Here is a 12,785-nt window from a genome sequence, read left to right on the forward strand (position 1 = left end):
CAATCAAAGTAAATGGGTGAGTCTTAGGGTTAGCTAATCCCTTAAGAAACATTAAAGAACAAGATTAATTAAATCAACAAAGACCCACTTCAATAGCAATAAAAATCATTCAATACATAAGCAAAACAAGAGTTTCATCCAACACTTTAATCATATAATATTTCCATAAACAAGATTCAAGTGAAGAAAATAAATACTACACACTTAGATGTACAATACAAAGCAAGGAATTGAAGAAATGAAGTAAAGGTTTAAGAAATGCTCAACCAAATCTTCAACCCCAAAGTGTGGTGTAGAACCTAGTCTCCAAAACTTGTATGAAATGGCCAAAGATATGTTTTACAAACCCTAAAAGAGTATTTATAACATTCCAAAACGGAACAAATTATTGACAAAAATGCCTGCGTGCAAAGACATGCTGCAAAGAAGTGCCACTACGCATGCACAACATGTTGCGGCAAGTGCCACTCGCAGTCTTGCATACCACAACATGTTGCGACAAGTCTTTAGCATGTCTTTGCCGCGAATGTGTTGCTTGTTCTATTTTTGCTCTATTTTGCTCCATTTTGCTCCGTTTTGCTCCGCTATGCTCTCCGGACATTTTATCCTACAAAATGATATAAATACACAAAAAGTAACACCAAAAGTGCTTGAAGAGTCACAAAAGCTTAAGGAATTAGCATCGAATATCCCGTAATTTCGCGGCACATCAACGTATGGACTGATTTGGACTAATATTCAAAACTTGTGGGACTAATTGTGACTGTTTAGTCTTAGACTAAAAAATAAAACTTGACTAAAACTTGGCCAAAAAATATAATAAAAATGGACTATATATGAATATGATTAATATACGGATTATAATAGTATGCCTAAAATTATTATTTAAAAAAAATATATTTTCTATACTTAAAAATATTTTTTCAAAACTATTTTTGAGTGGACTTACGTAGAGTTCTACTTAGGTTAAGAGCCTTCGGGTATTAGCATAAGTGTTCTAGTCTGACACCCTAAACGCCTAATTTTAGGCAAAATTTTACCACTTTTGTTTTCTTGAAATGTGATATATTTCGCATGAATGACTAAATCTTTTGTTGTAGAAATATAAACCGAAACAATTTTTTCACCATAAACAATTCATATCTACAAAGGCATACTATTAAAACCCGTAGGTCAACTGTATTTTACGGATCCTTAATAGCGGGGTGCCTAACACCTTCCCCGGGAGATCACCAAAACCCTTACCCATACTTTGGTTAGATTAGGATTCTTTTAAAATTTAACCGTTTTGAATGAATCCTTTTCGAACTGGTTTTCCTAATTTCCTAAAAATTAGGTGGCGACTCTAAAATAAAGTCCAATTAGAGTGCCATCCACGTAGAAGTATATTTTTTTCCTTTTTCACGGTACGATTAACAACCGTACGGTACGATTGACAACGGGACACTTTCCTTTTTAAATGATACAAGTGCAAATACGAATCGGAAAAAAATAGGACCGCTACAATTCTGTGACTTGAGTTGTTACTATATGCCTATCTATTTTATCTTGTAAATTTTGTGCCTTATAGACGCGAACTAATATTAGTCGGCCTATGATGCCTACCAATACTTGTTATTTGTACTGATGCTACATTGTTGCATTCTTTTCTGAGTGCAGAGTTTGTTACAGATTCCACATTAGGCCCTCGAGAGTAAGTTTCCCGAGGCAGTCAGTTGGAATATTCAGGGTGAGCCATGTTCTGATCCACTACCCGAAAAACTCTTCTATCATGATATTTGTCCCTTGTATTCAAGACAGTATTGTTCAGACTTGATGTATTTCTACTATTGAGACTTATGCACTTACTTAGTAGCTCTTGTAGTGTGAATTGACCAGATTCTTTAGGTAGTTGTTGTATTTCCGCACTTATATATTTTATATGATATGGAGACTTCTTAGATATTTATGTTTCTTTGGTATTATAATTTTGAATGTTGACTAAGAGAAGGGTTCGGGTGCTCACTCGATCCACGAGTTGGGTTGTGACAGAGAGTGTGGGACTGATTTAGAGAGTAAGCAAGTCAGTGGCGAAGCACCGACAATCAAGCAGGGTGTTCAATTGAACTATCTTTGCGAGAAAATTGATCAGAGTATGTAAGTCTATATTCCATTCTTAGTAGCTCATGACTTGTTATACCAGTTCTTGAGGGTTGTAATATATAGTTTCATGTTGGATCTAACTTGTAATTTTTCTAATTTTAATATTTTGCTCTTCTTTATTTTATTATAATATCTTGGCATCCTGGTTACTTTTAGATTGATTCGCCTACCAGGTAGGGTTAGGTACAATCACGGCCTAGTTGTGATTTAGGATCGTGACAAAGTGATATTAGAACACTAGGTTCACAAGTCTTACGAGTCATGTGCAGTGTCTTAATAAAGTCTTTTTTATGGATATGTACAACTCCATATCTTTAAGTGAGAGACTACAGAGGAATTGAGGAGTTTGTTTCTCATATTTCATTCAATCCTCGTGCCAAAAGAACTTGGATGTAGAAACTCTGACATTTTCATTATCTGTCCTACACAATGGTGAGAACACGTGCTCAGTTTGGGCACCAGCGCTTAAGGTGTTGTTGCGAGTAAGGTGCGAGATGTTTCACTATAATGTTGGAGTAGGTCAGTCTATAGGACATGTGGCCAAGTATAACCGCGCGCAGTTTAGGCCGGAGATTCAGATAAGTTAGGTTGTGATTCAGGACTTTTTAGTCCGGTTATATCCCTAGAAATGGGGATGATAGTACAGAGAGCTATGAGATAGCTATGTTTTTGTGGTTAGTTTCTGGGGAATTTAGTGAGTGTTCTCTATGGACATAGAGAGTAAAGAAAAATGGGGTTGTCAATTTAAACGGGTGCAGTTAGTGAGATAACCATGTACAAAGTGTTGTGAGTCTTAAGACTACACATAGAGAGTTTGGACATAACAGATCAAATAGTTCTTTTGAGGTATAATTGACAATTCAGATGATCTGAGTAAATAAAAAAAGGAAATCAAATAAAACTTAAACCTAGCCAAATCAGGCGTGATTTTTGTTTGAAAGACTTGAATTTCTGCACCATTCATACGTGTTAAATCTCAAGTGATGAACAAAATAACACTCAAAATGATGATTTATGTTGTATTCTGCAGATTGTCGAAGATTTCTGATGAATTTTTCAGATCGTCAAAGATTTCTGACAAATTCTAGAGATCATTGAAGATTTTTTAGCGAAGATTTTAGAGACAAAGGTGGGTAGCTCGGGATCACACTGCATGAGTGCATCTTTTATAAAGTAGCTTACGCATATTTTCATCCAAATATTAGGTAGCTATTACTATGCGTGTATTAGTTAATTATTTTGGGATTTATGGGTACAAGTTAAATCGTAGCATCAAAATAGGGTATTTGTGCACTTCGTCTGATAAATACTGTCACTTGCATTTCTTCTCATGTCATATGATGAAAAATACATTTTAAAATGGCTTAATGCATATGCAGCCCCCTGAACTTGTCTATTTTTTTTTATTTTGGCACCTTAACTAAGAGTTGTTCCTATTGAACCCCTGAACTCATCCTCAAGTGTGTCTATCAAACACAATCTGACTTACATAATATTCTATCTTCAATGTATCAACATGCAAATATATATTCTAATTTAATTTTTTAGCTCAGATTAGCAGCAATTGAGAGGAAAAAAAAGAGTAAGCTCTTAATTAAGCTGGCAGTGGAAGAGCAGAACCAACAGAAATCGACACATCCATGACCTAAAGAATAGCTTACCACACGTTTAATTATTACTTCACCTTCATTACCACAATTTAATTTTTTTCTTCTAATAAAAATCAGATTTAGAGGGTTTAATAAACACACTTGAGAACGAGTTTAGGGGTTCAATAGGAACAACACTTAGTTGAGGTGCCAAAATGAAAAAAAGGAACAAGTTTAGGGGGTTGCATATGCATTAAGCCTTTTAAAATATTATTAAAGTTCACATAATTTGTATCTCGAAAAGCGAAAAGTGTCATATTAATAGGGACAAAGTAAGTAATAAATTAAGATGAAAGAATAAATAAAATTATTTTAGTTAAGTTATCTTTCTAATTAATACTTTTTTTAAGAGATGTGCAAAATGCAAATATGATAATTAAAAGGAAACACAGAGAGTAATATAGAGGGTGTTTTGTAAAGCTTTTAAGTTGCTTAAACTGATTTATAAGCACTTTTTGGCTTATACAGGCATTTGGCAACACCAAAAGTGCTTATATGTCAAGTACTTATAAGCCAAAATCATCCATAAGTCATGTTTGTCACTTCTAATTTATGATTTTACAGCTTATTAGCACTTTTGATTTGATCATGATCAAACCTTTTAAGATTTTATCCCTAATATCTCTTGCAAGCTCCATAATATTCTTCCTAAAATTTTGAATTTAATAGTTCTCTATTCTATTCTATTCTTGTCATTCATCATTCGTCCTTTTCTATATAAAAATACTTTTACAGTGTATATTACATTGAATAGATTGGAAGACATTTTGGAAATTTTAATAGAAGAAATACTTATCAACATCTTTTTATCAAATACATTAACTTCCTATTATCAGTCTCAAGATTTTTATCATGTACATAATTACTTATTTGTAAAATCAGTTTCAGCACCTAAAGTGCTTTTTAACACTTGATGGTTACTAGCTACTTTTAATCAGTTAATCAGAATAGACTCATGATTTTGTACACACTAAGGATGTGTTTGGTATGAAAGAAAATATTTTTTTTTAGAAAATAAGCAGTTTTCTTCCTTATTTTCTGATGTTTGGTGAGTAAGCAAAAAAATATTGTCTCAAAAGCATTTAAATGTAATATAGAAAAATATTATGGGTAGGGTGGGTGGGATGGGGAATAGGGGGTCGAGGTGGCAGGAGGTGGGATGGTCAAGAGGTAGGGGTTGGGGACATTGGGTACTACGAATAAGACAATGAGCTTGGAGTGTCACTTTTTAAACTTGTTTTTCCTACTCCCACTAGTAAAGTCATTTTCTGATTGTCAAGGAACTAATTATGTTTTTTTTTTTTTTGTACCAACCAAATATTTTTATTTTGATAACTCGGGAACCTGCAGCCGCAATCTTTTGGGTGCGCTCTGGGTAAACCCTTCTCCTAGTGCAATAACCCCCAAACCACACAGGAGATGTAAATCGCAATAAATAGACACCCCATGCTACAAGTTCAGACTGAGAAAGTTGTTGGTGAGGGTAAACGGTCCCAAGTCTCCCATGTGAGAAATGGCTTGGTAAACCAACTCAGCCACCCTTGTGGTAACCAACCAAATATTAAACAATTGAAAAACGTATATTTTCCTCCGTACCAAATACACCCTTTAGGAATGTGTGTTCTCTGACATACCTTACTATAATGGGCAATTTGCATGATTGCCCTTCAAAGGCGCTGGTCTTTAATTGTTGCCTCTCAAATTGCTAGTCTATAATTTTTGCCCTTCGCTTAAAAAGGTGGCCGGAAATACACCAAGGTTCTGGGTTCAAATCCCTGCTCAGCCAAAATAAAAAAATCGCAAGGTATAAGTTCATATGAAACTATGCCTATTCGCTATGTAGTTACATAGAAACTATGCCGGACATGGCAAAGGTTTCTATGAAACTACATAGAACCTATGCCTATTCGCTATGTAGTTACATAGAAACTATGCCGGACACGGCAATGGTTTATATGAAACTACATAGAACCTATGCCTATATGCATAGTTGCGAAATGAAGGCAGAACTTCATTTCCACACACTTTTGCCAGACAAGGCATAGGTTCTATGTAACTTCGCCCGAATAGAAACCTATGCCTTGCAAAATTATTATTATTTTCGACTCTGCTCGAGATCGAACCCAAAATCTCTGGTGCGAAAAAGGTACTTTAACCCACAAATTTTCATTAAATGAGAAATAGGAAAAAAAAATTAAAAACCAGCGAATTGAGGGGCCAAAATTAAAGACCAACCCGTATGAAGAGCAATCCACGCAACTTTTTGTACTATAATTGGGCATGGGCTAGGCTACGTTTGGTTTGGATCTCAAGAACAAAATTCTACAGAGTGAAAAGTAGGGGAAACCACACGAATTGCCTACTACAGATAAACTAATTACATGTTTTTGCCCCCAGTGATTTTATTTACCCGTAATGCCCCTTCAGTTGAAAATATTTTGGCGAGATTCCTTACTTCCAGCGTCCAAGTATCCTTTTTTTTTTTTTTTTTTTGGCGACGCACAATTGGTTTCAGTTTCCTTTTTATACGCATTCAATTCCTCAAATTGTATCTGTGTTATTGTTTCCTTTTTGTTCTTGTTCTCTTAATTTATTTTCCTTTTTTGTTTGGTTGTTTATCTTCTTCATTTTTTGTCCTTTTTAAATATTTGTGTTTTCTTCTTTTTTGTTTTTTAGTTTTTTCTTCTTATAGATAAAGATAAATATAAAATACGAAAGATAATAATGTTATCTAATTATTTTCAGACTAATAAAAATATATGAAATTAAACAATTAGACTACGACAAAAAGTAATTAAGAAAAATATTAAAGTCACTAGCTTATTTATTAAATCTAAACTAATAAAAAATATAGTTTTTATGAACTTTTTCTATTTTGCAAATAAAAAACAAAACTTATATCTAAATATGGCAATATTTTTTGGTAATTTTTTTTATAATAATTAACTCGCTAAAATTGATATAAAAATTAAAATAGCAAACACTACTCAATCTTCTATGATACCCACATGGTATATCATTTACTGACAGGGTATTATAGAGGATTGACAGTTCATTCTATCAAGAAAACCCTAGTCATCTATGCTACGCACATATATCATATACTGATAGAGTATCACAATAGATTAATATATACCATGTGGGTATCATAGATGACTAAGCTCTTTTTTTTTTTTAAGAATGAGTTGTGTTTTTCTTGAAGGAATAAACCAACCCTCTATTCAAAAAGAGTCCTCCATAATACCATCTCAGTATATTTTTATACTATGATGGTATCATGGATGATTGAGAAATGTCATTGAAGGGATGAAGCAGTCTCCATGATACCATCTGCGTAGATTTATATACCATGATGGCATCATGAAGGACTCTCTTTGAATAACTGAAGCAGTCTTTCATGATACCATCTCTGTATATGGTATATACCATGATGGTATCATTCAAGACTATTGACATGTGAAGGACAAGAAGTCCTCCATAATACCATTTCAGTATATTTTTATACAATGATGGTATCATGGAGGATTGAGAAATGTCATTGAAGGAATGAAGCAGTCTCCATGATACCATCTGCGTAGATTTATATACCATGATGGTATCATGAAGGACTCTCTTTGAATGACTGAAGCAGTCCTTCATGATACCATCTCTGTATATGGTATGTACCATGATGGTATCATGCAAGACTGTTGACACATGTGAAGGACTCAAGAAGTCCTCCATGATACCATCTCAGTATATTTTACCATCTCAGTATATTTTTATATCATGATGGTATCATGGAGGATTGAGAAATGTCATTGAAGGAATGAAGCAGTCTCCATGATACCATCTGCGTAGATTTATATACCATGATGGTATCATGAAGGAATCTCTTTGAATGACCGAAGCAGTCCTTCATGATACCATCTCTGTATATGGTATATACCATGATGGTATCATGCAAGACTGCTGACACATGTGAAGGACTCAAGAAGTCCTCCATGATACCATCTCAATATATTTTTATACAATGATGGTATCATGCAAGACCGTTGACACACGTGAAGGACTCAAGAAGTCCTCCATGATACCACTTAGTATATTATTATACCATGATGGTATCATTAAGTACTTTGAAGAGTGTTTTCGTTGAAGGACTGCAGCAGCCCTGCATAATACCATCTCAGTATATTTTTATATCAGTATATTTTTATACATTGTAGTATAATATAGGATTTAGATCGTTTTATTCAAGGACTTTAGCAGTCCATCATGATACCATCATGGTAATACTATCTCACTCTATGCTAGAATAATTATTTTTTTCGATATAGCAAAAAGAAAAAAAAAGATAATATATCAGTTGTCCTTCTTATTGATATATATATATATATATATATATATATAAAAAATAAAAAATAAAAAATAAAAAAAAATAAAAAGAGGAGCCAAAAGGTAGAATTAGATTACAAAAAAATAGAAAATAAAGAAAAAACTAATTTGAAAGAAATGAAATTATAAAAAGAAAAAAAGAAAATAAAAATAACAGAAATTAAAAAAGAAGAATAAATAAAACTAACAAAAAAAAAAGGTGAATGAAATTAGATTATGGAGATAAAAAAGAAAAAGAAAAAGAAATTAATGAAATTAAAAAAGGAACAAGAAATAAAAAAATAGAAAAAAGAAAAGAAAAGAGCTAGTATTGAATATGGAATCAAATAATGATGAAAAATAAAATAAAATAGTATGATTTGGGAAATAAATAAACGAACAAAAAAGGGGGCAAAAGAAAAAAATGAAAAAAAAAGAAAAGAAGATAAGAAGTAGAGAAATAAAAAAGAAAAGAAGAAAAAAGATATAATTACCTACAAAAACTACAAGGGGTATTAAGGGTAAATAGTTTTAGGGGTATGAAAGTAAGGAGGGCATGAAAGGGTATTATTTTGTGTGTAGGAGGCATTAATGTTCTTTCCCTGAAAAGTATGGCATGGGTTGTTACTCAACAAAATGATATTTTTTCTTCTTAAGATTAAAATAGTGGAAAATCTAGAATTTCTGAGTCTAACGTTAGAGACGGCTATTGTGTTAAATTTTTTGCGTCCTAATACCTTAAGTTTGAAGTGCACTGCATTTGTCGAAGGATATTTTCTAAAACATAAAACTTTTGAAAATATTTACGCCATTAGCCCAATATACAATATTATATAATTATATAGAAAATCATATTTGGAAAAAAAAAAAAAAAACATTATACATAATGTATCAAACTTGTATTAAGTGTATAATGGTGTATAAAAGGTGTTTATACACAACTATGTTGGGTGTTTGGGTTGGGGGGGGGGGGGGGGGCTGTTTATACACAATATGGACTTAAAACCCGTTTTTCAAGTTTGAATTAAGGTTTGTTATTAGTATTTATTGTTGCTAAATAATTAAGCACATCATACGAATAAATAATCAAATGCGAATAATCAGTAAAATCAATTCAAAATACAATAACAAGCATGAAAAATTTCATAACCCCAAAATTAAGGTGTTTAACTACAAATAGTCAAGGTAGAAAATTCAATACAATCCAATTAATCATAAAATGAGAAAGAAAAACACCAGATGAACCCATAAGTTATATAATAGATTCGGTTCTTCTTCTGATCAATGACTTTCTATTGTTTTTTGATTGGAAATTGCTTAGGAATTTCCAAAGAAAACCAGCAATATTTATATGTGGGCCAGGATTGGAACTCTTTAAAATAATAAAAATTTACTAAATAAAGTTCATGATACAATGGGAGAAACACATGCTTCAAATTCATGATCACAAAGGTGCGAAATAAATATCCCTAATAAGTTCAAAGAAGTAGGCAAGATGTTCATTATCCTTAGCCAAGGGATTTGGAACATTTGGAGATTGATAGAAATAATCGGTACAACTGAATAGATGAGTATATGCACGTTGAGCAGCTTCATCCAAATTACCTTTGAAGACTAAGGTATGAAACAACTTCTCGAAATCTGATTTTAGAAGTACATATTGATGGAGACACTTCCTATAAATTTGCTTATATTCTGGATTTGTTTCATTATTTGTGATTGTCCAAACCTTCCTATGAATATATGTGTAGTTTGTATATGCAAATTGAATTGCAACATCCTCAATATTGAACTTAGTCATTGCCCGTTGAGCCACAGGATCATTTCCCAAAACATTATAGCAAAACTCTTGTACACTAGAGAAATCACAAGCTTTTTGAATTAGCTCGGTGACAGCATTTGCTCTTAAATTTGTACCAAAGAGATCAACACTTAATAGAAAAATGTAGGGAAAGAGGTAGATTAGTGCAATTGATGAAGAACTAGAAATTGATCTCCCCATTTTATTTTATTTTTATATATCTCACTTTGATCTATCACAATTTCTTTGTTTGAGATTATAAATATGGGCTGATTTGATTTATAAAATACAAAAAATTAAATGGCCACATATCATCGTGTAGAAATTTCTTGAAAAGGTAAAAGTACTATTAATATTTTTACCTATTATAAACTTAAATATCTGATTCCTTTTTAATAGGGGATTATAATATTCTAAATTTGCCTCCATTGTAATAGTCAATATCTAAAATTTATGTATTCATTTAATGTCATATCCCGTTTGAGATTCCATAAAAAGGATATATATAAATGCTCAAATGAAATATTCTCAAATTGTCCTAATTAAGTAGGTGATGATCTTATACTTATACAATTAATCTATACTATATTAAAAGCACGAAGAGACTTAGAATGTTGATTGAATTTTTTGCCCTTCATTAAAAGACTCTACAATAGACAAAATTGTCATTTATTATTTATTTAATATTTAGGATTTTGGAAAACAATTTTAAAAAATCTTATTGATTCATTCCTTATTTAAATATTTAAGACTTTGAAATCAATTAGCACTTATCTTAGATGAAAATTTCCACCGCCTATTGGTTATATATAGAGTTCGTTGGTTTATTGCATTCTCACCATTAATTAGTCACGCATGGTCCTATCTTAATGTCTTCTTCCTTTTTGTTTTTGTATTTCTTTTCCTTCTAATTAGATATGCGTAGGATGCTTATCCATTATGTGCATATGATGAAATAGAAATAAAATATAAGATGCAGCTTTGATTTTTTTGTGTTTTGTTTTAGTTTTCTCCTTATCATATGATTTATTAAAGTTGTTAATTAATTTTTAATGCTGTAGATACGGATGACCATTCTCTTTTTTTATTCCTCTTTTACATTACTGTTACAGTTAATTTCTTTACCCCAAAATACTTTAGATTGTATTCAGAAATCCCTTATCATGATACTAATCGTACTTGAATAATTATACGCACCGTGTGTATTTTCTAACATTCAAGTTACCTTAATAATTTTAATACTAAGTTATTTGAACAATTTTTGGAATTAAACACGTTTAAAAAATGGACTCATGAAAATTAAGAGAATCATTATTTAAATAGTTGTACATTTTTTAAAGATTCGTTATTTTTTATGTGTAAAATAATATTTCTTCCAAAAACACTCTCAAATGCCTCGTCTATTATTACTTTTTTCAATAAAACTTTCTTACTCTTTTTTTAAAGTTAATCTTTTAGGAATTAACTTTGTAGGTTTGCACAGGTTCGATAATTGGTACTAAGAACTTCGTGTGAAGCTTAGGAAAAAAAAAAAAAGTATCTAGCAAGTTACTTAAAGTGATAAGGATTCTTTTTAGGACAGATATGAGATATTTGGGTGATAAGCTCTAACACTTACGCACACATAAAGCATTAGTAAGCATGAGCATACTTGGAGTTGTATGCAGATTATAGTTATTTTGATTTTTGTGATCCGATAAGAGATATAGGTATATACTATTAAATAATATATCAAGTCTTTCCATATTAAATTTAAATTTATTTTGTGTTAATTCTAGAATAGAGTCAATGTTCATGACAAATTTTTCGAGAGTCAACTTGACTAATTTTGAAGATACATGTGATTAGATTAATCTAATATTTTAAAACTAAAATTTAGATATACCAAAACTACATGCAAAGTTCTATAAGTTACAATTTCTTTAATATCAATATGATGAAAAATTACATCACAAATTATTGGTGGTGTAATAGCAGAATACATTCTCTCTCTTCTCTCTCTTCGCTTGTTCATGCCGGTGCCCGTGAGTTAACGGTTACTGGTGGCATCATGGCCAAGGGACGAGGGCGGGGCCGGGGCCGCCCTAGAAAGGATTTGCTCGCTGTATTTGGTAGCTCAGTGAGCAGGGGAAACTGCAGCAATAATACCGGAGGGGATTACCACACCTCCTCCAACAGAACAGTGCAATTCAAACAATCGGACGTCGTCCTCCAAATCTACTCAGCCTAAACTCATGTTTAGTGCTTCGAGTGCACCCAGCCCTGAAACTGTGTCTAGGGTGGCTGCATTAGAAAGTGGGTGTCTCAAAACCCCTGTTGTGGAAGAAGATGCTGCTGCACCAGAGGGCTTGATAGCTAAATCAGTGGCGATGTTCAATCAACCTGCTTGGGTCAATTTATTTGCTGGAAATAGAGCTGCTGGTAATGGACTCTCACTCTCGTACATTCCCCCACAAATGGAAGGTCGACCAGTGGTGCAATTGGAAGAAGGTGAGGTTCAAAGAAGAAATTGAGAAGTGGCAAGCTGCGTTGATTGTGTATTTCATTGGAGAGACCCCTGGGTTTAAATTCATGGAAAGGTACATCACTAATACTTGGTCTGATGTTGTTAAACCTGACCTGTATCTTCACGAAGGGGGATATTACATTGTGAAATTTCGTCGAACAAGTGATATGCATCAAATTTATGGGCCTTATACTATTGGAGGACGACCAATAATACTTAAACCCTGGACGCCGGATTTTGACCTAACTAAGGAATTCCTTACGGATATTCCGCTATGGGTCAAATTTCCTAGACTACCTTTGAGTTGCTGGAGTGAGAATTCCCTGAGTCGAAT

The 12,785-nt window shown here is 32.7% G+C and overlaps 1 protein-coding gene across 1 annotated transcript; it reads right to left on the reverse strand.

Moving 5' to 3' along the window:
- Positions 1–9,588: 9,588 nt before the first annotated feature.
- On the reverse strand, positions 9,589–10,146 carry LOC132061199 (uncharacterized). The gene has a single exon (XM_059454053.1). The coding sequence runs from the start codon at positions 10,144–10,146 to the stop codon at positions 9,589–9,591; it is 558 nt and encodes a 185-aa protein (XP_059310036.1).
- Between the last annotated feature and the right edge of the window lie 2,639 nt (positions 10,147–12,785).

This window comes from Lycium ferocissimum, chromosome 6 (genome assembly GCF_029784015.1).
Source record: "Lycium ferocissimum isolate CSIRO_LF1 chromosome 6, AGI_CSIRO_Lferr_CH_V1, whole genome shotgun sequence".
In the NCBI taxonomy this organism is placed as follows: domain Eukaryota; kingdom Viridiplantae; phylum Streptophyta; class Magnoliopsida; order Solanales; family Solanaceae; genus Lycium; species Lycium ferocissimum.